At 36.5% G+C, this 16,324-nt stretch overlaps 1 protein-coding gene across 1 annotated transcript; it reads left to right on the top strand.

Moving 5' to 3' along the window:
- Nucleotides 1-7,147: 7,147 nt before the first annotated feature.
- On the top strand, nt 7,148-8,108 carry LOC139040663 (olfactory receptor 5A2-like). Its single transcript, XM_070487413.1, is given in 2 exon segments — nt 7,148-7,360; nt 7,362-8,108. Coding segments are annotated over 2 exon segments (960 nt in total).
- The last annotated feature ends 8,216 nt before the right edge of the window (nt 8,109-16,324 follow it).

Raw genomic sequence — 16,324 nt, 5'->3', positions numbered from 1 at the left:
TTTGTGGTCTTTTGTTGTTCCATATAAATTTTAGGATTCTTTGTTCTACTTTCATGAAGTGTGTCATTGAGATTCTGATTGGGATTTCATTGAATGTGTAGATTGCTTTAGGTAATATGGACATTTTAACTATGTTTATTCTTCCAATCCATGAGCATGGAATATCTTTCCATTTCTTTATCTCTCTCCAGTTTCTTTCACTAATGTCTTATAGTTTTCAGCTTATAGGTCTTTCATCTCCTTGAGTAAATTTATTCTTAGAGGTTTTATTCTTCTGTTGCAATTGTAAATGTGATTGTATTCTTGAGTTCTATTTCTGCTAGTTCACTATTAGTGTATAGACATGCAACTGATTTTTTTTTTTTAAGATTTTATTTTTTCCTTTTTCTCCCCAAAGCCCCCCGGTACATAGTTGTATATTCTTCGTTGTGGGTCCTTCTAGTTGTGGCATGTGGGACGCTGCCTCAGCGTGGTTTGATGAGCAGTGCCATGTCTGAGCCCAGGATTCGAACCAACGAAACACTGGGCCGCCTGCAGTGGAGCGCGCGAACTTAACCACTCGGCCATGGGGCCAGCCCCCATGCAACTGATTTTTATAAGTTGATTTTGTACCTGCAACTTTGCTGTAGCTTTGGATTATGTCTAATACCTTTCTGGTAGATTTTTTAGGGTTTTCTATATATAGAATCACATTGATCACAAACACCTAGAATTTGGCTTCTTCCTTTTTAATTTTACTCCGTTTTATTTATTTTTCTTGCCTAATTGCTCTGGCAAAAACCTCCAGTACTATGTTGAATAGGAGTGGTGAGAGTGGGCACCCTTGTCTTGTTCCTGTTCTCAGAGGAATGGCTTTCAGTTTTTCACCATTAAGTTTGATGTTGGCTGTGGGTTTGTCCTATATGGCCTTTATTATGTTGAGGGAGTTTCTTTCTAAACCCATTTTATTGAGTTTTTATGGTAAATGGATGTTGGATCTTATCAAATGCTTTCTCAGCGTCTATGTAGATGATCATGTGATTTTTCTTCCTCATTTTATTAATGTGGTGTATCACATTGATTGATTTGCAGATGTTGAACCATCCTTGCATCCCTGGTATAAATCCCACTTGATCATGGTGTATGATCCTTTTAATATATTGCTCTATTTTATTTCCAATATTTTGTTGAGGAATGTTACATGTGCGTTCATCGGTGATATTGGCCTGTAATTTTCCTTCTTTGTGTTGTCCTTATCTGGTTTTGGTATCAGGGTAATGTTAGCCTCATAGAATGAATCAGAAAGTGCTGCATCTTCTTCAGTTTTTTGGAATAGTTTGAGAAGGATATGTATTAAATCTTTGAATGTTTGGTAGAATTCTTCAGAGATGCCATCTGATCATGGCCTTAGTTTTTTAAGAAGTGTTTGATTCCTATTTTGATGTTTTTCCTTGTGATTGGTCTATTCAGATTCTCTATTTATTTTTGATTCAGTTTTGGGAGGTTGTATGAGTCTAAGTATGCATCCATTACTTCTAGGTTTTCCAATCTTTTGGCATATAGTTTTTTTATAGTGTTCTTTTATAGTCCTTTGTATTTCTGTGGTTTTCACTAAAATATCTCCTCATTCAATTTTAATTTTATTTATTTGAGACTTCTCTCTTTTTCTTAGTGAGTCTGGCTAAGAGTTTGTCAATTTTATTTATCTACTCAAAGATCCACTCTTAGTTTCGTTGATCTTTTTTCTTTTAGTCTTTATTTCATTTATTTCTAGTCTAATTTTTATTATTGCCATCATTCTGCTGACTTTTGGCTTTGTATGTTCTTGTTTTCCAAGTTCTGTTAGATGTAGTTTAAGATTACTTGTTTGAGATTTTTCTCATTTGTTGGGGTAGGCCTGTATTGCTATCTCCTAGGATGCTCTTAGGACCCCTTTTACTGCATCTCATAAGAGTTTGTATGTTGTGTTTCATTTTCCAGGTACTTTTTAAAAAATTTCTCCTTCGATTTCTTCGTTGATGCAATGGTTGTTCGGTAGCATGTTGCTTAGACTTCACATAATGTGAATTTCCCAGTCTGTTTCTTGTACTTGATTTCTCATTTCATAGCATTGTGATCAGCATGATATGATTTCAATATTCTTAAATTTATTGAAGTTTCCCCTGTTTCCCAACATATGGTCTGTCCTTGAGAATATTCCACGTGCACTTGAGAAGAATGTGTATTCTGCTGTTTTTCAATGTCATTTTCTTTATATATCTATTAAGGCCATCTGGTCTAGTGTCTCATTTAAGGCCACTGTTTCATTGTTGACTTTCTGCCTTGATGATTTATCCATTCATGTAAGTGAGGTTTGAGGTCCCCTACTATTATTGTGTTATAGCCCATTTCTCCCTTTATGTCTATTAATAGTAGCTTTATTTACTTTGGTGCTCCTGTGTTAGGTGCATACATATTCATAAGTGTTATGTCCTCTTGATGGAATGTTTCTTTTATCATTATATACTGCTCCTCTTTGTCTCTCACTGTCTTTTTTATCTTGAAGTTTGATTTGTCTGATATAAGTATGGCAACATCTACTTTCTTTTGTTTGCCATTTGCTTGGAGTATCATATTCCATCCCTTCTCTCTGAGGCTGTGTTTGTCTTTAGAGCTGAGATGTGTTTCCTGGAGGCAGTGTAATGTTGGGTCTTCTATTTTAATCCATCCAGCCACTTTGTGTCTTTTGAGTGGTGAACTCAATCCATTTACTCTTAGAGTGATTATTGATATATGAGGGCTTAATTTTGCCATTTTGATGCTTGTTTTCTGGTTGTTCTATATTTCCATTGTTTCTTTTTCCTTGTATTTCTGACTGCCATTTCAGTTTTGTGGTTTCCTGTGAAGGTTTTCACTTTATTTATAATGTGGGTCTGCTCTGATTTTTGTTTAGGGCTTACCATGAGGATTAAAGATCTCATAGATGTGATAGTCTATTTTCTGATAGCCTTTTGTTTCCATTAGCCTAAGTAGGTTACATCCCTTTCCTCTTCCCCTCTGGTCATTGTTGTCACAAATTATTCTTTTTTGTGCTGTGGATTTGTGACTAAATTGAAGTGTTTATAGATATTTTTGATGCTTTCCTTACCTTTATCTTTTATGTTTTAATTAAGTTTTTACTAACCTATCTTGATATTGAGCTGCAGTTTTCTGATTCTACTTGTCTATTTTTCTCCTTGCTCAACATTTTGTAAACCTTTGCTTTTTAGTTTTAGATGAGAGGTCTCCTTTCAACATTTCTTGTAAGGAAGGCCTAGTGGCAATGAACTCCCTTAGCTTTTGTTTATTTAGGAAAGCTTTTATTTCTCCATTGTATCTGAGGGATAGTTTCACTGGATAGAGTATTCTTGCCTGAAAATTTTTGTCTTTCAGTGTTTTGAATATATCATTCTAGTCTCTCCTAGCCTGCAATGTTTCTGTTGAGAAATCTGCTGAAAGCCTGATAGGGATTCCTTTGTAGGTTATTTTCCTCTGCCTTGCTGCTCTTAATATTTTTTCTTTGTTATTGACTTTTTCCAGTTTTAATATTATATGCCTTGGAAAAGGTCTTTTTGAATTGATGAAATTAGGGGTTCTATAGGATTCATTTATTTGTAATTCCAGTTTCTTACCCAGATTTGGGAAGTTCTCAGATATTATTTCTTTGAACAAGCTCTCTGCTCAGTTTTTCAGGTGACGAAATTGACATTTGAGAGATTTTAAAACTTCATACATGTTTATGTAGATAAAAGGACAAAGCTAGAATTTGAACTCAACCCTTTCAGTTGGAAATGTGTGTTTTTAAACACTATACGTCAGTACAAGGCTTGATCTATTTGTGTGCAGTTTACTTCCAATGAAGGGTAAGCTGTCCATCAAAGCAAAAGGAAATCTTCCTGGACCCAGATCAGGGAAAGCTCCGAAGAGAATAAGACAGGGGACTGTAAATAAGACTCTGGTGATGGGTGGTTGGCCTCTTTCCTTGTCACCTCAGAGAACAATTAACCAGAAATGTTTAGCTCTAATGATCACTGGGCTTTTACTTTGGATGCAGGAATGAGTGACAGGCAGCCACACGGTGAAAGAGTGTGGCTACACCTGCCCATTAAAATAATGAGCTCCCAAAGGCCATGTTGAAGACTTCATAATAAAGGAGCAGGAATTCAAGAAACAGATATTACTACTTGAATGAAGTCAAAGTATAAAAAAATGACTGAATCAGAAACCACGCATAGAGCAGTGGAAATGCAGATGAACTGAAGTTTGCAAAAGATGTTATTGGATCAAAGCAATCAATAATTCTTCTCTTGTAGCATGAGATCTCAGGACACTTCTTCCTAAAGTAATTCAGTAAGTCCAACTCCTTCCCTCCTATCTCATTCATCCAACACATGACAGTTATAAATTTACAGCCTATTCCACATTTTATCTGTAAAAGGGCAGAGTAACTCTACCCACCTTCAGAAATGAATAAATGAGTTAATATAAATCAAGTCCCTAGAACAGTACTTGGTACTCAATAAGCCCTCAATAAGTACTTGGTACTCAATAAGCCTTATATATATAATATAATTATATTATATTATTATTATAATTGAGTACTCACTATAAGCCACTCTGCTAAGCTCTCAGGATAAGCAGTGAAAAAAATTCATTTTTTTATATAAATATTTTCTGTACCTGGGTCCTATACACTGTTCTAGGGACTCAGGATAGATACAACAGAGAAAATTCTCTGCCTGTCTTTGAGTAGCTTACATTCTGGTAGGGAAGATTTTATTAAGATAAGAAACACCAAACTCATCATTTCCTCTTCCGTAGGATTACCAGATTGATGTCATAGTGAAGAGTGGTCTTGGTTTTGGGTGCTCAATCAGTGACTGATTATGAGAAGATTTAAAATTTTAGAAAACACAAAGCTAGAAGCACTATTTATTTATTTTAACAGTTTTATTGAGATCCCTTTAACATATAGAAATTGTTTATATTTAAGATGTATAACTTGATGATTTTGTATATATGCACACATTGTGAAAAGATCACTGCAGTCAAGCTAAGTGACTTACCCATCACCTCTAGATAGTTACCCTTGTGTGTGTGGTTATAAAATTTAATTTAAGATCTGTCCTCTTAGGAAACTTCAAGTATACAATACAGTAATGTTAACTATTGTCACCATGCTGTTCATTAGATCCCCAGAACTTAATTATCTTGAATAACTGGAACTTTGTACTCTTTGACCAACATCTCCTCATTGTCTTCTCCCCACACCTGCCCCTACTGATCTCTTCCCCTGGAAACTACCATTCTACTCTCTACTTTTATGAATTTTGATTTTTTAGATCATGGAGAATTTGTCTTTCTGTGTCTGGCACATTTTACTAGAATAATATCCTCCAGGTTTATCTACATTGTTGTAAATGACAAGACAGTCTTATTTTTTAGGGTGGAACAATATTTCATTATCTATCTATCTATCTACCTATCATGTATCATCATCTATCTATCTCATATTTTGTTTATCTATTTACCCATTGATGGACATTTAGGTTGTTTCCATATCTTGGCTATTGTGAATAATGTTGCAATGAACATGGAAGTGCAGATAGCTCTTTGAGATACTGATTTCATTTCCTTTGGATATATACCCAGGAGTGGAGTTGCTGGATGATATGGTAGTTCTATTTTTAATTTTCTGAAGAACCTCCATACTGTTTTCCATAGCGCCTGTACCAATTTGCAATCCCACCAACATGCAAGCGCTCCATTTTCTCTACATCCTTGCCAACACTTGCTATCTTTTGTCTTTTTAACAGCCATTCTAAAGGATGTGAGGTGGTATCTCATTGTGGTTTTGATTAGCATTCCCCTGATGATTAGTGATGTTGAACACCTCTTCATGTAGAACAGTGTTTAATATGATGAATGAATAACACAATCAGATAATTGCAATTTGATGTAAATGTGCTGTGTAATCAAATTCTATAAAATGATAAAATATCAACAACTTTGATTTTACCATCGGGTCTTCTCTAGGGCACTTCTACCTTTTTACACCCATTTATATTTCCTCATTTGATCTTACACTAGTGAGGTCTTTATTAATGCAATGACCTGTCTTTCTTAATGCAAAATGTTCATGGGCTTACCTCATGTCTTCAGAATGATAATCTGGTTGGCCTGATGACATCAAAGTTGTCCTTTGCTTATACTGAAATTATTATCCTTAAATATCTAATGAACCATGTTCAGCTTTTCTTCTTCAGGAGATACTGGTTTTTGCTTGTTCTTGACCACATGGCTCACCCAATTTCAGTCAACTTTGGTGTTGCTTCCCCTCTCCCCCCATGGAGATACGTCCATAGCACTTCTATCTCATAATGGTACTGATGAGTTAGTCCAACTTTTGATCTTTTCATGCATTTTATTGAGTGACTTGTATAAAAAAATTATATAATTAGAAAAAAATTCTAGTTCTAAACATGCATGTATATGTGTATATATATATATATATATATATATATATATATATATATACACATTTCTCTTAGTTTTACTTTAAAAGAATAGAATGTTTTGTTATGGGTTGAATTGCTTCCCTCAAAATGGAATATGTGAAATCTTATAGCCTGTTGTGTTTAGTGCCTTTTGGGACTCTTATACTAAAGATTTATAAAATATAAGAAATTCCTAACTTTATTGTTAATTTGGGTTTATATTTTGAAGTCAGAATTCTAAAAAGCCATATGAAACCCAAGTCCAGAGGAACATTGAGACTCATTAGATTCAATCTTCCCATTTTCAATTGAGACAATGAGGATCTGCAGAGATGAAGTGAATTTTCCACAGTTTCCAAGGAGTTAGGAATGGAGCTTCAGACAAAACTCAAATTACTGACTCCCAGTTGCTCTCTGCTCTATTAGATGGATTCTTTTCTGGTCAATGAAGTATATAACATACAGATTTTAAATAGTGCCAAGAGACTACCATAGGCCGACTTCCTCCGAGAAGACTTTGCCCAGCAGGTGGCTAGGACGTTATTGGTATTAACTGTTTATATGACCTTCTAGAAAACATCCATTCAAATAATGACAAACAAAATCTAACTGATCACAAGATTGCTTCTTTCCTTTATGAAGGATGCAGTTCTATGGCTGTAGGAAGGAACAACACAATTGTGACAAAATTCATCCTCCTGGGATTTTCAGACCATCCTCAAATGAAAATTTTCTATTTTGTGTTGTTCCTGGGGATTTACCTCCTGACCCTAGCCTGGAACATGAGCCTCATCATCCTTATCAGGATGGACTCCCACCTACACACACCCATGTACTTCTTTCTCAGTAACCTGTCCTTCTTAGATTATCTGCTATGTATCCTCCACAACTCCCAAGATGCTCTCTGGCATCATCACAGAGAAGAAAACCATTTCCTTCATTGGGTGTGCCACGCAGTACTTTGTCTTCTGTGGAATGGGGCTGACTGAATGCTTTCTTTTGGCAGCTATGGCATATGATCGGTATGCTGCAATCTGCAACCCGTTGCTCTACACAGCTGTCATATCCCATACACTTTGTTTAAAGATGGTGGCTGGGGCCTATGTGGGTGGATTCCTTAGTTCTTTGATTGAAACATATTCTGTCTATCAGCATGATTTCTGTGGGCCCAACCTAATCAACCACTTCTTTTGTGACCTTCCTCCAGTCCTGGTTCTGTCATGCTCTGATACCTTCACCAGCCAAGTGGTGAACTTCATTGTGGGTGTTGTTGTTGGAATGGTATCTGTCCTTGTGATCCTCATCTCTTATGGTTACATCGTTACTGCTGTCGTGAAGATCAGTTCAGCAAGAGGTAGGACCAAGGCCTTCAGCACCTGTGGCTCTCACCTGACTGCTGTGACCCTCTTCTATGGTTCTGGTCTCTTCATGTACATGAGACCTAGTTCCAGCTACTCCTTAAACCGGGACAAGGTGGTGTCAGTGTTCTATGCTCTGGTGATCCCTATGGTGAATCCCATCATCTACAGTCTTAGAAATAAGGAGATTAAAAGTGCTGTAAGGAAAGCTATGGAAAGGAAACATGTTCTTTCTCATGAGCACTCATTTTTCTGACCCCGAGGTAATGTTTACAATAAAGCTGTGAGTTGGGTCAATTATGCTGACTTTCATGTAGTTCTGGACTAGTTGATTGACACAATGATTTTTGTTTACCAGGATTTGTGTAGATTCAGCTTATAAACGCTCAATTTAGGAAAAACCTTCACCATGACAAAGACTGAGCAATCTGAAACATCAAAATAGAGTTGTTGTCTGTAGGAGGAAAACTAAAAAAATGTTAGTCCAGCATTCAGGGTGACGATTCTAAAGGTAGGATAGGAATATATAGCATAATAACCTGAGGACAGGGACATTTTTTCTAAAAACAATTGCCTTTCCATCTTACGAGGTTCTAACATGTTTCCTTTAGGGCAGATGAGCACTGCAAGTCAGACACCCTTCCCTATTGAGAATCATGACTATCGTGAGCCACTGTGACTGGTGGGGGTATAGTCCTGACTCTTTGGATGTATTAAGGCAGGAAAGAGATTGAAAACTTTTGTTTAGGGCCTCAATGACTGAACAAATGGGCTGACCTCATGGCTAATTCAATCAATGATACAAAAATTGGTCACTGAAATGATTTGAAGAAAACCAGGGAATTGTCACTTCAGTCTAAAGTAACACCTTTCTAAGCAACACTCAAAGTTTCTTAGGAATCTACAGAAGAGGAGCACACTTTCATTTGGTGAGAAAGGTTCTCTGTTTTCATCAATTTTGTGATAAATTTGTGAAGAATTTAGCCAAGGAATTGAAGAGAGTGATTTTTCTCCTCCACATTTTCTAAGAACTTGTTAAGTGTCCTTTAACCAGCCGTACAAACTAGAATAAATTTATTCAGCTGTGGCCTCTCTTGGTCAGGCCATAAATAAGTGAGTAAATGAGTATCTACCTGTATATCCTTGGATAAGATACTTGGGCCGTGTGTGCCTTATCTCATAGGCTTATTGTGAGGAATTAGATGGATCAGTATATGTAAACACTTAGAATAGTGCCTGGTGTATAGAAAATGCTCATGAGGTGATATTGTTATTACAATTATACTATAATGATTTATCACCATCTGAGCTAAAGAAGTAGAAGATGTTTCCTTAGTTTGGTAGGAAATGTGATCTTTGTAATGGCTTTGATGTGTTAGAAAGTGGGTCTACAGAGACTATAGTGAGGAGTAGTTAAGGGTGTTTGTTAAGTATTCTTAAATCATCAAACCTGTGATTATTAATCTCATCTCTGCCATTTTGCAGATATGTGGCCTTATGCAAGTTACTTACAAACCCTATCTTCTTCATCTGTAAAATGAGAAGAATAATTGTATCTACCACATAGAGCAGATATAACAATTAAATGAGAATATGCATGAAAGGGCTTAGCCTATTGTTTGATATATGGCAATACTTCATAACTGTTAGCTCATAGTACTAGTTAATTAGTCAATTTTATATAAATCAGGAGAAATCCAGGTTAATGTGCTAAAAAGAGACAAATTAAGTAGCTTTGAAATGTCTACTCAAATTGGGACATAATTGTCTCAGTAAAAGGCAAGCCCATACCTCTCACCTCTGGTACCTCTTTTGCATATAGGAAGCAGTCCTTAGGGAAGTAGAAAGAACTCAAGTTCATATAGGTGATGACATATGGAAATGTTACCATTGTACCGACTCTCTCAGCTTCCTGGGCACCCTGCTCTTATCCTTATGACCAGTTTTTCATCTACGTTTATCTGTATTCCACTTCACTGAGCTCCTATCCCTCAATTTGCCTTTGGTAGCTAAGCTTAAATTCTCCTAATACCAAATTCAGTGGAACAATAAATAAGTAAATAAATAAACAAAGGAAAAAATACCTCATGCTTTGGATTTACATGGAGCTGTCACTGATCTGTTGTGTCTAATTTTCTTTTGCTGAACAAAGACTCTGGATATTAAGGTATTACAAAAATCTTTCTTGTTTGGCCACATATATGTTCGCCAGTAATGGAAACTTTTTATTTGCATTGAGAAGATACAAAGTACTTTTGCAGTTTGTCCAACTACCAAGGAGAAAGTAATGCTCATTCATTAATAATTATTAAATCCAGTGCATAAGATGGGGATTGGTCACAAGGCTTGAATAAACCAAAAATTATCTGCATTTTACAATAAGCTGCATGTTAAATAATACTTCCCAAATAAGAGCATTTATTATGTGACTACAAACAGACGTACATTAAACAGAATATATTTGGCACTGAAAGAATCCAGCATTTTATAACTATTTGAAGCAGGACAAGGTACATCTGTCTCCAAGGGAGCTAGCCAGCTGCAGATTGAATCAGTTTAGTAAAATTACCACAATCCAGGGTGTGGCACTCATCTTTGCAACCTCCAAAAATCTTTTCCAGGTGGATTGAAGTTAATCAAGCTCACAATTCTGCATAAGCCCCAATACTATTTTTAGTTTTCAGTGAAGAAAAAAGCAGCCATGCTTGTACTTGTGCCCATAGCACAAATCTCTGTGCTTTTGAGGAAACCACATGGAAGAACAAATTACAATCAAAAGTCTATTTGGAGAGAAAGGAATCAAAGCAAAGTGGATAATGTGTATCAGTGCCTGATGTGTCCAGCTATAGGGTCCTGACTGGCTGAGGTGCTACCAATGTTTCTCCCCAACCATTCATTTTTTTCTCTTCTAAGTGACTATCTTCATTTCTAATCAATATATTATTTACAGATTGATTAATTAACAGGTCTCACTTCTTTTGGTCTAAGAAATATTTTGTCCCTGAAATGCCTTTTTTACATATTTGTTTATTATGATCTGATTTTGTTGTTTAATTTTTAGAGTTTTCAGAAACCTGGTTATTGGCCATATCTAATACATACATTCCCCTAATTTTTTTGCTAGATATGTATGATTAGAAACACACACACTCACTCATTCACTCAAATACTCATAAATTAGTGACTGATGTATTAAGTGGGCTCTGATGAGATTTTAAACTTTTTTCTAAAGATTAATCATCTCATGTTTCTAGTCTTAAACCCAGACAAACCTAGAGATTGCCTATTCTGTGAACATCCACACAAATAAGGAAACACTTGCATTTCACTTCCCTGTGTCCAGACAACTGACCTGGATCTTGCTGACCTACAATTGAGTGGGGAGAGCCTGACTGACTTGCAAATAAGCAGATACACCATGTATACCAGCATTCTCCCATAAGCTTGATCCATGACTACCTTCCCTGAATTCTTGTGTGTCTCATTGTCTATAACATCTCTTAAACAACTGGGGAACGTAAACCAACTGCTTATATCTTGCCTTTGTGGCTTTTATTCCATCCTCACTCTTCTCGTGTTTTCCTTTCCTCTTCTAATGCTGGTCAAGCCCTCCTAGGTGCAATGCTGACCATGGATCTGGTCAGGGATAAGGTTCCTCTCCCTCCTACAAGTAAAGAGATGGCCATAGCAGGCTGTTGCAGTCATGGCTTGGAACTGTTATAAACTGGATATGGTAGCAACTCCCTTTAGTGTTGCCAGACTAGATGGCTGGCACCATATAGTTGCAAGACTGACAATCACACACTTTGGTGGGACAAGACTATAAATAAATAGGCAACTGGGACCCAAGTAGATCTCATAGAAGAAGAGCAATTTCATGTCTTTCTCAAAACAAAGTTCTTCTGAAACAGAACTATGATATCAAATTGGACTTAAATGTCAACATAAATAGAAAAGCTAGCATGAGTAAAGTATCATGTTGATTTTGTATGTTATAGTCTTGTTGTTCTAATAAAACCTCTTGCTTATGCAAAGAGAGACGGGGTTGTTTTCATCTTAAGAAATCCTTAAGGAGCAAAATTGATCCACCTGGATCAGATGGAGGAAGTCCCTATATAAGACATACACTGAAGCTCACAGTTCATTTTCTAACAGCTATAAGCTAAGGAAGTATCCTAGCATGGATTGTCTCACCCCTCAACTTGAGCCTCAGTCTAGGACACAATTGGAAATAAGACTCTATCTGGGGCTGAGATACAGAGGGGAGGTGTCCTTGAGCCTAAAGAGGAAGCAGTGGGTTCTGAGAAGTCCTGCATCTCAACACACCTACCAGTCCAGTATCCTGACTATCCAGATGCTATTTACAATTTGCTGTATTGTCTGTATTAGTTTCTAGATGTCCCTTTTTCTCTTGAGGTCCCTATTTTTACCAAAAGGCAAGCAGGTATACCTTCTCTAACAATTTTGGTATCTGTGGCTTTCAGATCTCTGAAGGCTCTGGAATTACTTTTCATCACACATGTCATCCCTGGGGGTAGTTTTTCAATGGAAGACCATGCATGAGATGTTCCTGTTTTAACAAGTTAAACACCTTTAATGAAGGCTCTAGCCTCCTTTATTAATTTGATTTACTTTTACTTTAAAATTATAATTAGGTGTAATTCATCATTAATTTCTCATTGTTTTTTTTCCTTTTGGTGTTCAGCATGTGTCCTTTAAAAAAATTTGAAAATATTTTTAAGTGAAATATGTTTGATGTATAACATTGTGTTAATGTGTACAACATATTGATTTGATACCTTTATATATTGTGACATGATTGCCTTTGTAGCAATAGTTAACACCTCTATCACATCACATAATTATCATTTCTTATTTGTGGTGGGAATAATTAAGATCTATCTTTCAGCAAGTTTGAATATTATAATACAATATCGTTGTCTACAGTCATTATAATTTACTTTAGATCTCTAGGACTTATTTACTTCTAGTTGCAAGTTTGTACCCTTAAACATCTCCCTTATTCCTCCACCCTCATGCTGTGGCAATCATCATTTTACTCTCTGTTTTTATGAGTTTGGGTTTTTCAGATTCCACATATAATTGATATTATACAGTATTTGCCTTTCTCTACCTGTCTTATCTCACTTATCAGAATGCCCTCAAGATTCACTCATGTTGTCTCAAATAGCATGACTTCCCTCTTTCTCATGGCAGAATAATATTCCATCGTATACATACATATGTATATACATATATATATCCATTGTGTATATATATATACCACATCTTCTTTATTCATTCATGCATTGATGAACACTTAGATTGTTTCTATATCTTGGCTATTGTGAATAATGCTGCAATGAACATGGGTATGCAGATATCTCTTTGATGTCCTGCTTGAATTTCCTTTTAGTGTATACCCAGAATTGGGATTGATGGATCATATTGTAGATCTATTTTTAATTTTTGAGGAACCTCCATATTGTTTTCCTTAGTGGCTGAACCAATTTACAATCCCATCAACAGTATATAAGGATACCTTTTTCTCCACATCCATGCCAACACTTGTTATCTCTTCTTGTCTTGATGATAGCCATTCTAATAGGTGTGGTGATATCTCATTGTGGTTTTGATTTGCATTTCTCTGATGATTAGTGATGTTTAACATCTCTTCATGTACCTGTTGACCATTTGGATGTCTTCAGCCTGTTTCCATAAAGCTGAGTTTGATAGTATCTTTCCTCCACCCTCAGAGGGTAACCTGCCTCTTATAAGAGTTTTAGCAGGATTCAGAGTAGGATGGGGAGGAGTCTCAATTCAGTAAATCTTTCTGTGACATTATCTGCCTGTCTATTTTGGGTTCCACAGAGAGAGGGGAAGATTGTTTTACAGCATACTCTTAGTTATCTTGATTTCTATCACTTATGTTAACAGGACCTTCAATGTTCTACTATCTGAATAACGCCTGGCACATTGTATGTGCTTAATCAATATTTGTGGAATGAATTAACTTTTGTATTTTAGTAAAAATCTTCATATTTGGTTCTTACTAAGTCAAAATTATTATTCATGGGGCCAGCCAAGTGGTGCAGCAGTTAAGTGTGCACGTTCTACTTCGGCAGCCTGGGGTTCACTGGTTTGGATCCCGGGTGTGGACATGGCACCACTTGTCAAGCCATGCTGTGGTTGGTGTCGCACATATAAAGCAGAGGAAGATGGGCACGGATGTTAGCTCAAGGCCAGCCTTCCTCAGCAAAAAGAGGAGGATTGACAGCAGTTAGCTCAGGGCTAATCTTCCTCAAAAAAAAAAAACCACTAAAAAAATTATTATTCAGCACTGTAATTCAGGAACTTAGCTTCAGGAAAGTTCCTGAAAGTGTTTAACAAAAAATTATATAATTCGTGGGACAGGTAAGTTCTCAGTAGAGTTCTTCTGAGGTAAATACGGTCATCATGAATATTTAACTTCTCGGCTCTATTACATTGTAATAATATACATTACTTTTTTTGTTTTAAAAAGAATTGGCCTTTTAGGGTAAAATTAATCAAATTGTGTTTCAACAAAATTGTTTTTCAGATCAATTAAAATGTATAATTAAAATTATTTTGGATTTTGTTCATGGGATACAGAATTTCTCAGCTTTTCAGTCAACTCTGATATACTGCAATTTAATTTTTTAAACTATAGGCTAATTATAGTTTTGGAACAAAAGAAAAATGTGGTTTTATTCTGTCTTAACTATATGTCCATTTATGTATGTGTATGTATTTGTTACTCAGATATAAGACTTTGGGAACATTAAAAAATGTGGTTGTGAGTAATCAGTAGGTTATAGATACTAGTAAGATAACAGTGTAAGCTAATTACATTTTTATGAGTAGAGGTGAAACATTAGGATGAAATTGATTAAAAATATATAAACATACAAACAAAACATTTCATTTCAAAGGTAATAAAGGAAAATTCAAACAATTTCTCTACCTAAGGAAATATCAGTAAAAAAAGAAGTGATGGGCCAGCCGGGTAGTGTAATGATTAAGTCTGTGTGCTGTGCTTCAGTGGCCGAGGGTTTGTGGGTTTGGATCCCTGGAACAGACCCACACACCACTTATTAAGCCATGCTGTGGCAGCATCCTACATACAAAAAGTAGAGGAAGATTGGCACAGATATTAGCTCAGGGCAATCTTCCTTACCAAAAACTTAAAAAGTTAGAATAATTAAAAAATTATGTTTTCATGGGCCGGCCTGGTGATGCAGCAGTTAAGTTCGCACGTTCCACTTCTTGGCGGCCGGGGGTTCGCCAGTTCAGATCCCAGGTGCGGACATGGCACCTCTTGGCACCCCACGCTGTGGTAGGCGTCCCACATATAAAGTAGAGGAAGATGGGCATGATGTTAGCTCAGGGCCAGGCTTCCTCAACAAAAAGAGGAGGACTGGTAGTAGTTAGCTCAGGGCTAATCTTCCTCAAAAAAAATTATATTTTCTCAATGTTGGGGAAAATACAATGAACAATGTTATATAATTGCTTATTTCTGGTGAAGATATAAAACGGTTTAAGGAATTTGAAAATATAGTTATGATATTTTGTTAGACATCGTGGGCTGAATCCACACGTTTGTCTTTATTCCTTGCTGAAGCCCAACTAAAATGACAATAACAATTTAAAAAAAACAAGCAAATTATAAAATCACCAAGATATGGATAACAAAAGAAATGACAACAATAGTTGCACCCTGGACAGCAGAGGTTTGAAGAATAATCAACAGACTCAAGAAATCAGGAAGTTATGGGTCCTCCGTCAAGTGATGATGAAAAACCAAGAAAAAGCAAGTTGATTCCCATTGCAAGACCCTAAAAAGGATCAGAACTGAAGGCACTAGGCACTTGTATAGTGGGTGGGCTTAAAACTTTAGATTTTGTTGAAAAATATATCAAGAACAACTGGACTCCTAGACCAGCCCCTCCCCTCCTCTAGCATCGTGGAAACTCCTCCTCTTCCCCATTATCCCTTCCTCACTCTACTAGAAGACTGGAGGTTTATTCTCTGGAGAACTGGCCCAAGAAGTATCGGCTCAGTCTCATCAGACATATCTAAGGGGAAATGCTAAACATAGAGGAATTAAGATAATATCAACATAGTGAAAAGGGAGATTCTCCCTCCACCACACACCTACTCCATTCATTCATTCAACTCTCAGAACACTCCCAGCTGGGTTGGCATCTCCTGGGCAGGAGACTGGAGAATTCCTGTGTGGAGAAAAACCTGCTCAAGAGAAAACACCTTGCAGGTAGGGTTCATCAGAACAACTGTGAAGTCCTCCCCAGATGACCTAGCAGAAAGCCCACAAGGAGACAATATCTGGCCATAAACACCAAGCTTCAAATCTTGCTTTTCAGTGCCTCACTTTGCAAAAGGAAAAGACAGCCAAAAATCACCAGACAGAGGCTCTAAAATAAACAAAGAGGA

The sequence above is a fragment of the Equus asinus genome, chromosome 17 (assembly GCF_041296235.1).
Source record: "Equus asinus isolate D_3611 breed Donkey chromosome 17, EquAss-T2T_v2, whole genome shotgun sequence".
In the NCBI taxonomy this organism is placed as follows: domain Eukaryota; kingdom Metazoa; phylum Chordata; class Mammalia; order Perissodactyla; family Equidae; genus Equus; species Equus asinus.
Note: the sequence above shows the minus strand (reverse complement) of the source record. Positions and strands in the feature narration are given on the sequence as shown.